General features: G+C 43.0%; 3 protein-coding genes across 5 annotated transcripts; 2 read left to right on the top strand and 1 right to left on the bottom strand.

Annotated features, from left to right (window-relative positions):
- Nucleotides 1-163: 163 nt before the first annotated feature.
- On the bottom strand, nt 164-2785 carry LOC133926338 (sulfiredoxin, chloroplastic/mitochondrial-like). 3 transcript variants are annotated; one of them, XM_062372228.1, is made up of 5 exons: nt 2552-2785; nt 1781-1973; nt 782-831; nt 591-684; nt 164-511 (listed from the first exon to the last, which is right to left on the bottom strand). In XM_062372228.1, exons 1-5 carry the CDS (start codon nt 2709-2711, stop codon nt 496-498), a joined length of 513 nt encoding a protein of 170 aa, XP_062228212.1. In that variant the 5' UTR covers nt 2712-2785; the 3' UTR covers nt 164-495. The 3 variants fall into 3 exon arrangements, with proteins under 3 accessions (XP_062228212.1, XP_062228215.1, XP_062228214.1); XM_062372231.1 differs by having other exon boundaries at nt 782-815; nt 1807-1973; XM_062372230.1 differs by having other exon boundaries at nt 1781-1967.
- Nucleotides 2786-4076: 1291 nt separating this feature from the next.
- Nucleotides 4077-5965, top strand: LOC133927533 (uncharacterized). Its single transcript, XM_062374005.1, has 2 exons — nt 4077-4549; nt 5473-5965. The coding sequence occupies exons 1-2, from the start codon at nt 4077-4079 to the stop codon at nt 5963-5965; spliced, it is 966 nt and encodes a 321-aa protein (XP_062229989.1).
- A 6267-nt stretch (nt 5966-12232) lies between these two features.
- LOC133925778 (uncharacterized) lies at nt 12233-14285 on the top strand. Its single transcript, XM_062371529.1, has one exon. It carries the CDS (start codon nt 12255-12257, stop codon nt 13977-13979), a length of 1725 nt encoding a protein of 574 aa, XP_062227513.1. The 5' UTR covers nt 12233-12254; the 3' UTR covers nt 13980-14285.
- Nucleotides 14286-17599: the final 3314 nt, after the last annotated feature.

The raw sequence follows: 17599 nt of genomic DNA, 5'->3' as shown, positions 1-17599 counted from the left end.
TTGCCTGATAACACAAGATACATATATTCTTTAATTAGTTTTTTTGGCCGAAAATTTTCTTTGCTCATTTAGAGACTATTGTTTTTGAGTTTCTAGAAATGTTACAACTAATAAGAATTTGAGTTTAAACTGAAAGTGTATTACTTGTATAAACAACATAAAGTTAAAACCCCAATTTTCTCTCTTAAAATGTATTAATCAAGCTGCAGGGAGGAATAGAGTCATCTCCTGACTGGCTGGCTACACATCCACCCAACTTTGCATTCGGTTGCTCTTCCAGTCATCCTACTCCATGTAAAAGGAACTTCTAGGCAAGGCACCACATTTCCTTTGCTGAAGAGTTCAGAAGTACTGTTCACCGATCTTATGGGTAACATTTACAAGTTACAACTATGAAGGATCACAAAAGACGATGAAGAAGAGGTGGTCATTTTAGAACTAGATACACAACACTTTCTGGCTGAAGAAGTTCATCGGTCATCAGTACCATCCAATTCATCGCATATGGTGCCTGAAAGACCAGACTGCTTAGTGCATCAAATCATTTGAAGTTGCAATGGACCATCCATGCTCGAGGAGGATGGTCTCACCTCAGTGTTTCCTTTGTCCCTCGACGCACTTTACAGCGGATGGTAGGGAGGCCTAGGCGCTGGTGAGCCTCGTAGCGGTGGCATCCAGAAAAACCTGAAGGTCGCATGGGAGCATATTCAACATAAGGAAAATGGACATATATTTTAAAGTGATGAGACTGGGAGTGGCAAATTGGGGCTGAACTACCCACCATAGTAAACTCCATCGACCTCCAGCACATCAATCTGTATATTGAAGAAACTGAACCAAGTAAGAATCATTGCAAAGTAAATCGACAATATTAGAAAGTCAACATAAGTTCTTGCATGCAGATGAAATAACAAAATGCAGATGCTTTTGAACTCCATGTATCCTACGTCATATAACTATGTTCAAGATTCAAGAAGCCCTTCTGAATCTCATATCATGAACCAGTAAATGAAATCCAACAGTTCCTTTTACTCCTCTGAGGAAAATAATATCAGTATATTATGACTCTAGTTAGACTCACAAAAAAACCATAATCAATAAGCTCCGAAAGTACATTGTTCGGAACAAAAAAAAAAAAGGAAAAGAAGTTCAGTTCTTTTTCATGAGTAGTTCAATATTACAAATTCGTTGATCAAGTATAGCAAGCGGCATATTACCCAACAAAACCCAACACTAAAATGCATGTTGATTTCGTTTCTTTCTGTGAGCTGTAGGATGACACAATACAGAACTCAACTGATCCTAGCAAAACTCATTCTAAACAAAATAGTGCCTCCCTGCTCTCTTAAGCTCAACGGAAGCTTTAGAGAGTCAGTGCATCAGCTTTATCAATCAATGATGCCAACTTTACAATTCCGGCTTTCAAGATAACTATGTGAAATAAATGGGCACAGCTCTTGTAAGATGGTCAGGAACAAATGGGTCATAGTTCTGTGATGTTATATGTAGACAATAAAGTAAAGAGTAACATTTTTGGATAAAGTAGTGCAACACACATACATAAGCGAATTGGCATCAACTTTGGCGCAATCTCATTCCAACAAACATCAATAAAATCGCAAATCAGCTTCATTATGCCTAAAAACAAATTGATTGGGATTCACTGAATTCAATCGAGGTGGAATAGGTAAAAGCATTAGATCAAAATTCAGTTATAAATTGATACATGTGTACTAAATCCCTAATAATAAAGATCGAATCTGATAGAATTCTTTCTTACTAGATCAGGATTATATAGATACCCACAGGTACTTGGAGTCCGATGACACGGATACTGTCCATGAGCTCTTGCACCTTGGCTGGATCATTTGCACGTGTTCGCATCAGTGGCCTCCGGATCTTGTCCAGTGGAATTTCCATGATCACAGGGCCCTTCTTCTCTGAGTCACTCGTCAGGGACGGCACAGCTGCACCTACATCATGGAAATTTTGACCCGGTTCTACATTCAGCTTAAATCCTAGTAGCGCTATGAAAAATGCAGATAAGCATCTCCTGCACAAGAAAAAGGCTGATTTGGACATTTACACAACATAGGGTAACAAATGCAGGCATGCAGAGCAATTCGGTTCCCAAGATACAAATTCGGCTTCATGATCTCAATTCTCCCAAATCCCAAAATATACTACAATGTTTACATGAAACTCATCCCCAAATGCATTTCTTCTTTGCTAATTCCAGAGCATGTCGTCTGAATGGAATTAGAAAGACTCAATTGAACTTCCACTTAGTTGGAAGCGGAAGCAAGAAATCAAGAAGCTGCTAATTTTCTTGAAACATAACACAAGGTACACCCTAGAGGCCACGGGAAGTTCAGTATGGCTAGGATGGATCAAGCCTTGCATATGGTACACCCCCAAGGTTTCACTATCTGCGTCAATTCGTTAGATCAAGAGAGACCGATTTCTTGGACTGAATTAAACCGCACACCAACAACTCGAGCCTACTGACAACAAAGAAAATATGGAGTGAGGGGAGCAGGTACGGAGGTACCGTTGGAGGAGGAAGCGGAGAAGCCATGGTTCTTGCTCCTCCCGGCGTCCGCTATTCTTCCCGTTCCCCGGAGGAAGGAGGCGTTGGGGACGGCGCGGCGGTGGAGGAGGATGCCGGAGGCCATGGTCTTCGCCAAACTCAGGCTCGAACTCGACGCCATGGCTCGCGCTGCTGCAAACCACTTTCTTGTTCTGGCCGTCTCCCTCCCCCCGAGGCCGTGGCGTGACGCAGTGTCGCGACGATGTGTGCCACAAGAGTTCTCTGGACCTTAATCCCGGGCCATCTGGGACGGTAGGCCGAGGCCTTCTTCGATCAACCACGTTCCTTTGGGCTTGTTGGGCCAACAAGCTAGCCATATCTAAGACAAAACTATTGAGTGCCATGTCACAAGAAATCTCAAGAAAAGATATGCAGATATGATTCAATCTGTTCATGATAATTTATGTAGTAGTAACACGTCAACGCATTCGGTTAGAGAGAGAGAGAGAGAGAGAGAGAGAGAGAGAGAGAGAGAGAGAGAGAGAGAGAGAGAGAGAGAGAGAGAGAGAGATCATGTGACGAGTTGAAATGAAGCATGCATGCAGTCATGGAACTTCACTAATGACGATGGAGTCAAGTGATAGTAGCCAAACCAGGCACCGGTACTCGCCTTCCGGTGTGCTCGAGGACGGCGGCACTGGCGGTGGTATGCATGATCCCTGCCTGCATGGCAGTGCACGTCCACACGTGCGACCCCTGGCGTGTGCACGTGTCCCTTGACACACCTCATTAGCTAATCTCTCGACGCAAAACTGGGCTGCGCCGATGTTGTCTGCATGCCTCTACTCTCAAGTACACGCATGCGTACATAAGTACACATACGTGTGTTCTATCATCTAGCTAGGCCTGCACGCCGTGTGTTCTATCATGTTTGCGCTGCCAAGTTGACAATATGCATGTCGAGGCCGGCCTGCAACAATTGCTGCCTTTGGATGATCACACGTACGTGTGACACTGAACACGTGCTGATGTGCGTGCTGCATGCTTACGCTTAAGAGCTACTACTATACTTATACGTACGGGCCATAGATCGAGGCATTGTTAGTTCGACATTCTCTGCCTCGGGTTGCGTGCAATTGGCATTTACACGTGCTATAGGCTCTCCTTAATCAAATTAACCATCAGGTCATTTTTAATACGACTGTGGATCTGTGATCTCGCGAGTCCTAAAGCCATCGATATCTCTCGTTCAACTGAGTTGCTGATGCATTCTAGATTAGACTTATGGAATGAGAGTGATGCTTGTAATATATTAACATGGAGATATGAGTTTCGTGTTTCCATATCTTTGACTTTGTTATTAAATATTCATTGTTTGACTTGCCATCAAGTTTCCAGTTAATTGAAACCTGGACAAAAAGATTTACCGAGGCCTATAAATACCCTGCCTTGTGCTCACCATTCTTCTCATCCCAACAACCCTCTTCATAGTTCATACTACCAACTTTTGTGTAGTACTCAACCCTCAGCCCCCATGTCAGGTCACATGGATCCCATGTTCAATGGGGAGTGGAAACCCTCCGAAATAGAGATGGCAAAATCACTCATCGTTAGGCACAACAACAACAACAACAACAATGGCTACTACGACGACACCAACAAGAAGCACTATGACATTGTGGATGTGCTTCAAGCAAGGTTCCCTTGGAAGGAGAAGCATCAGGTAACCGACTTGTACGTTGATCTTGTGGTGGGGATGATGCAGATGACGCAGTGCCAAGAGAAGAGCGGCACCGGCGACACCTTCGACCAGGCTACGGCGGTGGGCAGTGACCTCGTGAACAACAACTTTGGGATGCCGGTGGAGGATCCAAACATGGACAACATGGAGATGTTGCTTGGTTCTTTGACTAAGGAGACAGGGGCCATGAAGACAGCGGAGGCGGCGGCGCCGGAGTGGCAGTTCGCTCCTCAGCCGGTGAGGCACACGGGGAGGTTTTGGACAACGGAGGAGCACAGGTTATTGATTTGCTAGATATCCTTGAATCTTTCTCTCACTCACATACACGAGATCGGATTCTTTTATTTATATTGCATTGTTTTGGAGAGGCTTTCATCGCCTCTCATGTGAATTATCAATACACTTATTAAGGATGTGGTGTGGGGTATTGATTATCATGAGATGGGAAGATTTGGTTTTTGTTGTCACTGATCTTGAGTTGAGAGTATGGATCGACAAGATCCGAATTCCATTTTTAGGGAAATATCGGTTGCTCCAAGTATTTTAGTGTTTAATAACGTCAACTTTGATTTTCCCCCTTTTTTGTTTGTGTATCACTGATCTTGAGAGTAACAAAATCCAAATTCAACATTTGTTTCTTCTATTGACTGTTCACATGAGATAATAGGAAGGTGTTCCACTAATAAATTAGTAGCAATAAATTGGAGAACTGTATATAACTTGTATTGGCCACATATGTTCACCGCATCAAATAAGGTGTTATGATTATTCCTAGAAAACAGATTAGGACTTAGCAAAGTGATCATATCCATGGTTATGATTTTTTTTTTTTTTTTTGTGCATGGTGTGATCACTGTTATTTCAAAAACTTTTTATGCACCTTTTCCTTTTTTCCCCTATAAATAACTACTCATATCATAGAATCCACAAATAAATAAGTTTGACACGATAATTAAGTTTTAGATGATTAAGATATATATAAGAAATTTTCACGTGATTGTAAATTGGCAAAGCTGTTTTTTGAAACAAGAAATAAATCTAGTAATTTGTTTTGGGACCCAAGAAAAGTTAATTAATTGATTTTCAAATCAATAAAGTGGGATAAGTTCAACAGGAGTAGAGATTGTTTTTCGAACAGTCGTTGAGATTATATATATATATATATATAACTTGTTTATTCTGAACCCTGGTCTCACTGCAGGTTGTTCCTCCGCGGTCTGCGCGTGTACGGCCGTGGCGATTGGAAGAACATCTCCATGTACTTTGTCAAAACCAAGACGCCGGTGCAGGTCTCCAGCCACGCGCAGAAGTACTTCCGTAGGCGGGAGAGCGCCACCAGGAGGCAGCGCTACAGCATCAACGATGTCGGTCTCTACGACGCAGAGCCCTGGGTGCAGAACTCTTCCGGCTGGGAGACGCTCGCCTACGCCGGCGGCGGCTACAACCCGAGCGGCGCCGGAGGTCAGGGTTCAACCCAGCGCGCCGCCATGAACAACCTGGCCCAGGTCTGGTCGCCCTTCCTTTACCGCGCCGACCAGGCGAGCAGCAGCCAGACGGCCTGGAATGGTGATCTGCAGATGGTAGTGGCTCCTCCAGCAGCTCCGGTAATGACGGGGGCAGGGAGCCAGACGGCCTGGACTGATGATCAGCAGGGAGCTTTTGCTCATCAGCAGTGGATGAACAACATGTACTAGTTGGTATGGTTTAGTATCCTAAGATGCCTGGCGAACTTGCTCGTTTAAGGCAATGCAGTTTTAAGTTTTAGTACTGTGGATCGAAATGAATAATTTCGTTGTGATAAACATTGCAATGAACTGTTATCAATGTGTTCCTTATTATATGTATGTGTCCATGTTTTTATATCGATTATGTCTGTATCAACATTAAAAATGGGCATATACATAACACTACTGCACTGACAACTTATTTCACTACCGGTTTTAGAACCGGCAGTGATAGTCTGAGCACTATCACTGCCGGGCTCCCATCCAGCAGTGATGCCTCCTTAAAAAACAAAAAAAAAATGAAACAAGCCGGCTCCGGCTCGAGCTAGAGCCGCCACGCGCGAGCTTCGTCAGCGTCAATGGCACAATAACCGCCACGCTCGCCCGCAGTCGCTCGACTACTACCGCACTCGCTTGCACGTGCACGCTCGCAGCCGCTCGGCCGCACGCCACTGTCGTGCTTGACCGTTGTCGCACTCGCCTGCACGTGCTCGCCCTGCCCTGCACAGAAAATTGCGGCAGCATGAAGGCCGCCGCCACAACACACACTCATTGTTGTTGTGTGGAGCTGTATAATAGGGTTGTGTTTTTTCCTATGTGGGATTCTAAGGACGGGTTTGTGAAGCATGTTACCCGACATAACAGCACAACCGCGAGGTCTATACGAGTACGGTCTGACCAAATAATTAGTTGTCCTTCATGTTCTGTACGCACCAGTGGACGGTTAAGTGATACAAGAGGGAGCCTCTGCAGTAGATGGAATCTCTGTTAGCGGTGAAATCTTAGTGGGTGCATATAGATTTGGAGGCGCTTTATAACGGCATTGTAGTGCGACTCTACACCCCGGAAGTATAAAGCAAAACGGGAATCACGACTCATGGGTAAAAGTGTGTAAACTCTGCAGGGTAATAAAATTGATTGATCAGTCGTGCTCACGGTTAAGAGCGGGTTTGGACTTCTTTATAATTAGTGGGGATCCTGAATGGTTGGTTTGGGTAGTTGGGTGGTGGAAACCCCGATGAGTCGGTAGCCGGATATGAGATATCTGGTGAATCTGGTAGTCGGATGGAATCCGATAAGTTATTTCCTTTATTGTTGGAGTCATAACCTAGTAAATAGGTTGCTATGTCTTTTGAGTCCTAGTTTAGTTTGGCATAGTTGCAGGTATCCTGAGTCCAGCTTTTCCTTGTCATGAAGACTGCATATCATGTTTTTCCTCACTTGCTGAGTACTCTATGTACTCACGCTTGCCTTCTTCCATCTTTTGGATGCTTCTCAGAAGGCAAAGTTTTCGAAGACCTTCTGGACGATGGTGCTGAGTTCTAGGTGAAGGAAGACGTCGCTCTGAAGACCATGTCATAGGTTGGCATTCCTCCGGACAACGCCTGTGGATGGATGGAAGTCCTGCTGCCGCTGAAAGATTTCTTAGTGTTTTCTTTTAGACCTGCAGGTCCTTTTGTAAGGAATATTTTTGTTAATTAATGACATAATTATGTTATTACTGATGATATCACTGCATGTATGAAAACTTGATCCTTACATATATGTAGAATACATCTAATTTGTTCCCTTAAAAACTAGGTGTGATAGAGTAAAGACACACTTCATAGCCTTTTGGATTGGAACCCAACAGCACGGACCTTTCAGGTGAGTTTTCTTTTCTTCATCACATGTCCTTTGCTTTTTGAACACTGTCCATACTAGGGCTGTGCAGAACACCACCAAACCGAATTAACTGAAACGAACCGGTCAAACCAATTTTTTCGGTTTTTGGTTTTCGGTTCGGTTTACAGAAACTTTGGTTTTTTCGGTATTAACCGGCTGAAAACCGAAAAAACCGTTTGTGTTGACCCTGGGCTGTTGCCGTGCTGGACCTAGGCTGCTGCCTGCTGGGCGTTGGTCTGCAGTGCTCCTGCGAGTTTTTTTTATTTTTATATTTTCTAACATAAAAAATTATTTAAATATATTCCGAATAAATTTTTTTATAAAAATAGGTGCCTACCACCTCATAAAAGAACGATAAACAGACCTACAGACTCTTACCACCTTTTCATTAGGCGGGTAAGGCTTACAGCTAGTTCAGTTTCATCTCCTATCTTCTCTATTCAAAACAGTGATGTTTGGTTGCTCCAAAAATCCTAAAACTTTTTATACATGTTACATAATCCATGTGCAACCCATTTTCATTGAATTCACCCAAAAATCCTGTGTAGAATTTAAACTAAAATTCTCCAAAAAAGGCTACTTTTATAACTTCTAGCAATTGTTAGTGCCTCAAATAAATTTCTAAAAAACTGGTAAAATTCACTAATATTCTTCTTATGTGATGTTATAATTTCTAAATTTATTTTTAGAACTAGTTTTATATATGTTTGAATTCAAATTAAGTTAAAAGAAGAATATCACATGAAATTATAAAAATACATATAAATGGTGCATTACAAAGGAATCCACTTTTTTACCATATAATATAGGGCTGAAAATAATTTTAGAAATTATTAAATCACATAAGAAGAATATTAGTGAATTTTAACAGATTTTTAGAAATATATTTGAGGCCATAACAATTGCTAGAAGTTATAAAAGTAGCATTTTTTGGAGAATTTTAGTTTAAATTATACATAGTATTTTTGGGTGAATTCAATTAAAATGGGTTGCACATATATTATGTAACACGTACAAAAAAGTTTAGGATTTTTGGAGCAACAGAACATCACTGTTTTGAATAGAGAAGTAGGAGTGAAATTGAACTTCGGAAAAAAGACTCGCGCCCCTGCTGCTGCCGTGCTGGGCCGGAACAACTGCTGCAGTGCTGCTGTTGCTGCCTGCTGGAGTGCTAGGCGCGACGGGCGTGCAGCGTGCTGGTGTGCTGCTGCAGCGCTGCTGCTGGCCTGTTGCTTCCTCCGTGAAGAGTGCTGAAGAGGCCTTGGCTGACATGATCGACTGGTTCAACAAGAAGTCAAGAACCTAAAATGAATTCACTCTGAAGTTGCAGCCTTCCATGTAATAAAAGCACATCATAGTATTCTGGGATGCTTGTTGTTTAGGGCCTGCATCATCAGTTGGTTAGCAGTCCCACTGTCTTTATGCTTGTATACATTTGCTGTAGACTGGTTGTGCACATCATAAAAGCTGTAACAAACATGTTTTATGGATTGACGGTGAGCTTGTGAACCCAACATCTGCCACGAAAAATGAATGTCGTTGAGGCACAGGCGAACTGCAATCGGAAGTTGCACGTTTTATGACCTTGTAATCGGTCAGTCTAGGATTCACGTCTTCTCAATTCGCATCAAATTTGATAGGAATGGTATTTACCCGCACCGAACTGAAATAAATAGGTATTAACCGATGCCAAACCGTATTTTTATAAAATACCGTATTAACCGAAGTAACAAAACCGTATTAACCGAAATAACGAATACACCGAACCGAAATAACCGAACTTACAGCCCTAGTCCATACCTCACTCAGTTTGAATGTTAAATTGAATTTGTGATTATACTAGCTAGCCTTGATTATCATTATAGTTGAAAGAGTCTATGTGATTATCAGTGCCTTTATCATGTCAATATTTGTATTAAACATCATCTGTATACATTTCTGTTTATTCGATTGAATTTTCAATATAAATTGTTCTCTATGTTGCTACATTTCTGCTCCTGCTTTGCTTTCTGCAAAATCTGGATAATACATTATGAAATACATGGAGGACATATGCTTTGTTGGATAAGTTGCTCTGACCATGGCAAGAAATGATCGAATGTAAGTTACAAAATCTAATAGTTGGTGGGATTTGTTTTGCTAGGTATTATAGTCTGCATTCAGTAAGGTAGCTATGGAAATTAGAATTAAGGAATCATGAATAATCTTTACTACAGTCCCTAAGGGCATAAGACTGTCTGTGTGCATCTCATGAAGTAAACTTTGCTGTTGTCTGGTTTACAATGACGTGCAACTTAAATGTCTTGGGTACTAAAACCCTTTTTGGTTAGCCTGTAGGCTAGTTTGGTAGCATAACCACAAAAACATTAGATTTGGTCATGTCGCTGAAAAGTAAACGCTTGTTTGCAGTGGAAGGAGTCCCCTGATCCCGAGGGTTCAGAACCTCAGATACGTAGACCGCACTTCCCTAGCCCAAGGAAGTGCCAGTTCTCCTTTGCAACCGTCAGAAAACAAAAATAAGCGTAGAATGGCAAGTAAGTGGTGCTTGTTAGAAGAAACATTAAGAGAGGGTGTTGAACAGTATGTTATTTTGTCTTGCTGTTCGAATTTAGTTTTTGACATTCCAACTTTCTCATTCTATACTAATGCTGTTCAAATTGCCTCCTGACAATTTCTGTCATTTTCTTGTATGTTCCTCACTGTTTTATTCTACTTGTTTCATTTGTAGGCATGGTAGTGGCAATCGGAAGGATATTTTAACTAACAATCCCGACATCTTCATCGGCAAAACAGCGGTGGGTACTTGTTTATTAGACCGAAGTTTCTCTGATTACTAATCTTTCACGAAGTGTTGACTGGTTGTATACTGTAGGTGGACCTGAAGGATAGGTGGAGGAACATGATGAGGTAATGGAGAAACATGATGCATGGCCAGAATTATCTTGATCCATTGCCGGGATCGATGCCTTCCACACCAATGTTGCTCGGATTTGAGCCGTTACTGTCGCTGCCTCTACACTGCTCAGGTTTTCTTTTTTCTAGGATCGAATTTCTCCGTGTCCCGCCGCAGGGATCGCCGCCTTCCGCAGCGCTGGTGCTCAGCTTTGAGATGTTGTCTCCCGTTCTCCGCTAGGACCGTTGTTGCCTTTGGATTCAAGCGGTTGCATCTGGCATACGATGTCACTGCCCATTCCTTTTTTTAGAACCGGGCCCCCTTCCCGAAGCCTTCCTGGAGGCTATTTGACGGGGAAAATACGAGGCCGCGGGTTCGAGCCCCCGACCAGCTGACTCCACCATGGTGTCGTACCACCGAGCCACAGGCTCGTCCGCTGCCCATTCCCTTTTTTCCCTTGCGTGCGCCAGTACTTGCGTCGGCGAAGCCACTGCCTGTTCGAGGAGGCTGCCCCAGGATATCAAGCCTCTACCCGTTCCTCAGACGAAGCCACCGCACCTTCGTTTGTTTTTCCTTCCGATGGAGGGTACGTGCGCTTCTCTCTCTTTTTTACTATTAATAATGTGATAATTTCTAGGCCTTTTAAGAGGACATAGTGGTTCCTTTTAACTTTGTTTTACTAAGATAATAGATATATCAAAACAAGATTCAATATAAACATGCTTTATTTTTTAAAATTTAACATTTAAATGTACTATTTCAACAATTCAAATGTACCATTTTAATAAGGAGAAATTATTATGGGCATAAGATTATTTTGGTCCAAGTAATCACCTAAAGTTCACAGGTGATGCGGTGAAGATCTTTTTGTTCATAATTCGTTTTCTTGACACACACCCTGTTGTAGAGAGCATAGAGGCGTGTGCACGTCTTCAGAGCCTCATATAATTACATGTGCCCCGAACCATAGGACACTGCCATGAATCCCTCAAATAGGTGGTGGTGGCACATCTCCACCTCATTGGCGTCGGTCACATTGTTCTACTAAGGATTTGTTTGTTTCGGATTGTGGATTGTGTTTTACAAACCAGATTGTGCAAATAAACAGCTAGATTGTGAAAGCATCGGATGGTGTATTCCAAAATGCCACCTTATCGGAGTTCCTCTCCAAAATGCCACCCGCGGTTTCCTCCATAAACAGTACCTGAGAGCTCAAAAAACCCATAAAAAATGTGTCGATTTTTGTACATACTCTATAATTCATAAACAACCCATTTTAACTGTATTCATCTAAAAATATTGTGTAGAATTCAAACTAAAATTCTCCAAATGTGTTACTTTTACAACTTCTAGCAATTTTTAAGGTCTCATAAATTTTTTTAAAAAAATCTGAAAAAATTCACTAATATTCCTCTAATATAATATAATAATTTCTAAAATTATCTTTCACCCTATATATGTTATAAATGAAAGAGTAAGTTTTTTTAACGCTCATTTATTAGTATTATAAAAATAAGTATTATAAAGAAACTCATAACCTAAAGAACTTCGATACGGTGACGTTTTGGAATATCATCCGGTAGGTGGCAAAAAAGTAATTAACCGCAACTTCTGGAGTTACCGATTCCTCTTATAAAACCTAGATATCTTGTTCCCCGGCTTTTTGCCCTATCCTGGTGTCTTTCCCCAATCCGCCCCCCGATGGCGGCGCCGGCGACATCTGTGGTGTTCCTCGAGGCGGAGGCGAGGAAACTTGCGTCGCACCCTCTGCGGGTGCGGGAGGTGCCCGGCGGGGTGAAAGATGACGACCACGAGGAGGAGATGCGCCGCCGCCGGCGCTGCCTGCTTGAGCGATTCATGACGTCCTTCGGCCCGGGGTGCCAGTGCGTGTACGAGACGAAGAAGGCAATCTCCCAGTCCCACCCCTGCGTCCTCTACACCATGAAGGTGTCCGTCAAGAAAGCGCGGGTCTCTTGGTCTCACCGGAGCAGCCGCCGCTTCGTCCCGGAGCGGCGAGGGCCCGCCTTCCCCATCCCGCTCTGCCGCGCGGTGGAGCACGACCAGGTAGAGCAGGTGGTACACAAATCGGGCGAGGTCAGCGAGCCGGACCGGCCGGGGATTCTTTCGGGCATCCACGAAGCAGGGTACTACTTGCTTGAGCTCGACCGCGAGAGGGACGTGATTCACAAGGAGGGGTCGTCAGCGCCGTGGAAGGAGGTGGCCGTAATCCGGGGGCTGCCCGGGGGATGCGGCATCACCGTGACGTCCCACGTCGAGCACCTCGTCGTGCGGCTCCATGACATGCTCTTCCGCTTGCCTGGGCCTGACGGGACCGTGGACCTCCGCTTCTCCGAGAACTGGTTCTGCCTCCCCGCCGGGTGGACGGAGGAGAGGCTGTACGCGGAGGACGGGTTACACTTCGTCGACATTGCCGCCCCGGTGGAGACCCTGGTGAAGAAGCTATATGCGATGCGTCAGCAGGAGGAGAAAGAGATGGAGAGGCGGAGATGGGAGACGGAGGAGCAGAGGGAGAGGAGGCTGCAGGAGGAGGAGGCGATGCGCAAGCTAGAGGAGGAGGAGAGGAGGAAGATACACGAGCGAAAGGAGGAGAGGAGAAGAGAGGAGGCGGTGGCAAAGCGACCTGTGCGCACTCCTCTGGGATGGGATGCTGCCTTGTGGGAGATCAGTGAGGTGCAGCCTGCAGCGGTGCATTGTTACTCCAAGTTCAAGCTATCAATGAACAGCAACAAGCAAGTTTCTTGCAAGTGCGTCGGTCAAGAAGGCCTTCAAGACATGCTCCGGAGGGTGGACGATGGCGAGTTTATTCTTCCCATTTTTAAGGCAGCACCGGCATCGGCATCATCAAAGGCCCTTGAAACTTTGGGATTTGTGGAAGGCTACTGTGATTTAAGATCCTGGGGATTTGGGCCGACGAGAGGTCGTTTCATGGATAAATCGGGGCGCACACGGAGCTCCGTGCTGATGGTGTCACAGAGTGAGGCGAAAGTCTTGACAATCAAGGTCCTTGTTGATAAGCTTGATATACTGCTGGATGATGGGAAGGTTATGACTGGTCTCTTTGGCGTCTCAGTGGACGTCCATTGTGATGATATATCATCCTCTGAGCTTTTGACAACAAACTGGGCATACCACATCTTGTGTAAGAATACTGATGGTGAAGGCATTACCTTTTTCTCGACACTGCTTGTGCAACTGAAAAAGAATCTACAGCTACAGCTAACGAAAGAAGAGTCGAGGATCTATAGCATATCTGCAGTAGATGCTGAGGGAGGAAGCGAGGATCTTGCGGAGCAGTGGCAAAAGCAGCAAGAACGGGTTCCTGCCAAGCCGAAGCAAGAGTTAGTAGAAGTTGAATTACAAGATTGCAGCCTGCTGTTTCCAACTCTTCAGGAGTCTGAGGTCTGACCGCTAGCTGCAGTTCGCGGTGGCAACATGAAGGTCCTCACAGCAGAGTCCAGTGGCGTGACCAAGGTGGCTTATGGTGGTTGTGTGTGAACAAATTCCACTCTCTTAATGAGGTGGACCTCCTGTTTAATTTACCCAGATATTAAACTTTGGTTGATCTATGATTTTATATTAGGCTTGTTTTCTGTTTATAAAGGTTGTGCTGGATTATTATGTCCTTGTTTAGCGCTGAATAATTCAGTTTGGTTTGATGTGATTAAATCTCTGTGAAAGGGATCAATGCATTGATCTTCACTTTGATATATATACATAATAATCATCAAAACATTTAAGTTCTTACAACAAGCAGTGATGAGTTCAAACAACTATCTGTTTCTCTTGAGTATTTCCGGTTCATAACGTGGTGACTTAGTATCTATCCTAGAACTAAGGCCGTAAATATGAGCCATATTTTTGTCGAGTTCCTTTGGCTTAGTTGAATACTTCATGATCTTCAGCCTTTTCTTCCGCAAGCCCAAGTCCATCTTCAGAGCTCCATTTTTCACTGTGCGTAGTATAATTTGATGTCATGGTTCTTTTCTCCGATATTGGCAATGCAAAACCTCCTCGAAACGTTAATTTCTTCACATGTAATGGCTCTGTCAGCGTCGCAGTAGCTACATTCATTTCTTCTATCCATCAGTAACTCATCCAACTTAGTAGAAATTATTAAGCAACCAGAGCGCAAGCTTGCTTTACTTTGTGATGGTGCTCTCCAAACTGATGCTGTTGCGAGCGACCAAACAACATCCTTGGGTAACACCAGGCTATTTTCCAGGAGAAGTGCAATCTGCAGAAGAATGAACTTGAACTCGTCGGATGGTTCGGTGATGAACACCGGAGGGTACGTCGGATCATTTATTCTGGAGAGATTGCAAAATGGGATCTGATGCAGTTGTACTCACCAGATGATCTAGTGAAGGGCTTTGTACACAACGGAGGCTTCATCGGAGGGTTTCCAGGAGGGTTCCAGAGGAGGAAGCATTACACACACCGGATAGTCCGGTTTTCAAAGGCTACACACCAAAATATCTGGTGTTGACGTTTTTGCTGAGATGAGCTTGTCGTCTGAGGATTTTGATTTTGACTAATCTATAATAGAGTTGTAGATACGTGTTTGCTTATCTTATAATGTGCAGGTGATGGATGCAACTTAACGGTTAATAGCGGGATTATCAGGGCTAGCAGGGTGCTTGATGTCGAACGATCAAGGAGGCCGAACAGAGTCAAGGGTGGCCCTAGCTACATATGTGGAGATCAAGCAAAGCGTGAGAAGAAGGATGAAGAAGACGTGTTGACAAAGTCAAATGAAAGGGATGCCGGTGCAAGTGACAAGACGGCCTGAGGGATCAAGAGCAGGAGGGATTTACCGGCAGTCAAGATCGCAAGATGGACTACACGTGTAGACATCGGGTTGCTTGCTTAAGGTGTAAGCAAGTGGTGTTGAGTCATGCTTTAAGAAGCGTGCAAGACAGTTTCGCAGTTTGACCTCAAAACTGTGGAAGGATGGACTGCATATGGTATCATCACGAAGCTTACGTCTAGGCAAAGCTAAGTCATGAAGGCGCCACCGCCGTTCGATGGACAGAGAAGAAATTTGATCAAAATATCCCAGTGGTAGGTAGGAGTGCATTGGAAGTGAGAGATATTTTGGGAACAAGAAAACTTAAGCGCTAAGGAACCTCCTTAGAATAGAGGGGTAAGGCTATGGGAGAGGGTTGAGCCAGTCACTTGTGAGTTGTGTGGAAGTGTTTTAAGAAGAGGGAGAGCGTAGTGCTTAGCCTATGTATTAAGTGGGAGCTTTTGTATGCAAAAATATTTGTAATTCACCAAAAATAGGTCTGTCATTTGGAAGTATTGAAGTTTATTTTTATCTTATGCTTGCGTTCATCTTATTCTAGTTTCCCTCTATTGGCTCCTTTGCATGTTTGCAAGTTTTTTGGTTTTCGGTTGCGATTTTTGTTTTGGTTGTTGAGCTGAAATATTCCATTTTGTTGGAGTTGTTTTTCTTGTCGCTACAGGCATAAAGTTCACATACAAGTTGATCTTGAATTCCTTTGCCTCTAGATATATCAACTTGAAGAATTTCTTCACCCGGTGACAAAATCTTTGGATCAAATTGTTTCCCGATACAAGTTGCAAGTTGTATGGCTATAACTCTTGGAATGGTGTTCTATAGAACCTAGGATTCAATTCCATCCATGAGAGTCATATTATTCCTTGGAGATTTTCATAGCAACTTGTTTCGCTCCGGTTTTTCTTCCGTTTTTTGTTTTGAGGTGCCTTGGGTGAGAAAACAGGAGAAGCCCATCTGTTTAGGAAGAAATTGGTACGGCGTCTATGCACCCCCTCTAATCGTTATTCTTGGTTCTACAGTCCGTACCATCTTCATGTGCTTCATGTCAGCGGGGTGTATGCTAGGGTCATATAAATAAATAAAATAACAAAGGTAACGTTACAATTTGGTCTTTTATACTGAAACTACATGTAAACATCGGTCTGCTTTTGGCACGCCCAGACTACTTTACCTTCAGCTGTTAAAAGTTTTTTCTCTTTAACATTAAGTAGCTTTTTCATAAAAAAAAAACTAGGTCTGTGTGTAGTATGGACACTAGCTAATTTGGGGCCTTTACATTTCGAGTCGACCTAGCACAAAATAATACATTCTATTTTTAAGAGACTAGTCGTAGGATATATTCCATGCAGATATGAATGTTACACTATCGCATAGAGCGTCATCTCAGATGTCTTGAAAACCCTCATCTCCGATGATTTATGAGCCATCAGAGTAATTGTGTTAGTGATAATGATCAGTTATGTTAGACGGTAAAACGCCATTTGAGATAAGTTCTATCTCAAACGGTGCTAAGTAGGAACTGTTAGAGATAAATTTCTCCAAATTATGTGTGATACTTGGTTAGAGAGCCTGGCAAAAGACGGAAAAAATAGTAAAACTAACCAAAAAAGAAAAAAAAATGAACGATCACCAGGTCAACCAAGCATCGCGAATGCGTCACCTGAGATTCTAACTCACAACCTCATCCAATGACTCGATCTTGTTACCAACCGAGCTAACTTGTGTTTCATGCTAGGGTTACAAGATATTTTTGTTTTAACCTGTTAGTAATACATTCACTTGACGTCAAAGTTTAAACATAAGATAATCTAAGCACAAGATAGTTTAAACACAAGAACAAATTTAAATCATACATTCACTTAAGATATTTAAACATAAGACTTAACTGCACAATCAAAGGATATTAAGACACAGCAATGCTTGGAAGTGCATATGAGGCATGTAGGTGCGTGTTTAAACACAACAATATGCTTGGAAGAGAATTTAAATCATACATTCACTTTGCAATTTTAATCCATTTACTTAGATATTTAAATAATAAAGTCCTTTTAACCTTGCTTGTAGATTTGACCATTTACCTCATTGGACGAGGACACTGTCGATGTTCGTTCATAATCTCATATGTGTCTTAAATATGGGGATATATTTCTTTCAAGTTTACTTTTACTTGTAGTTTTTTATGTGTTTAACTTTTCTTCATTTGTTTAAATCATACATCCACTTA

This window comes from Phragmites australis, chromosome 8 (assembly GCF_958298935.1).
Source record: "Phragmites australis chromosome 8, lpPhrAust1.1, whole genome shotgun sequence".
Taxonomy (NCBI): Eukaryota; Viridiplantae; Streptophyta; class Magnoliopsida; order Poales; family Poaceae; genus Phragmites; species Phragmites australis.
This window is presented reverse-complemented; position numbering and strand designations above follow the sequence as displayed.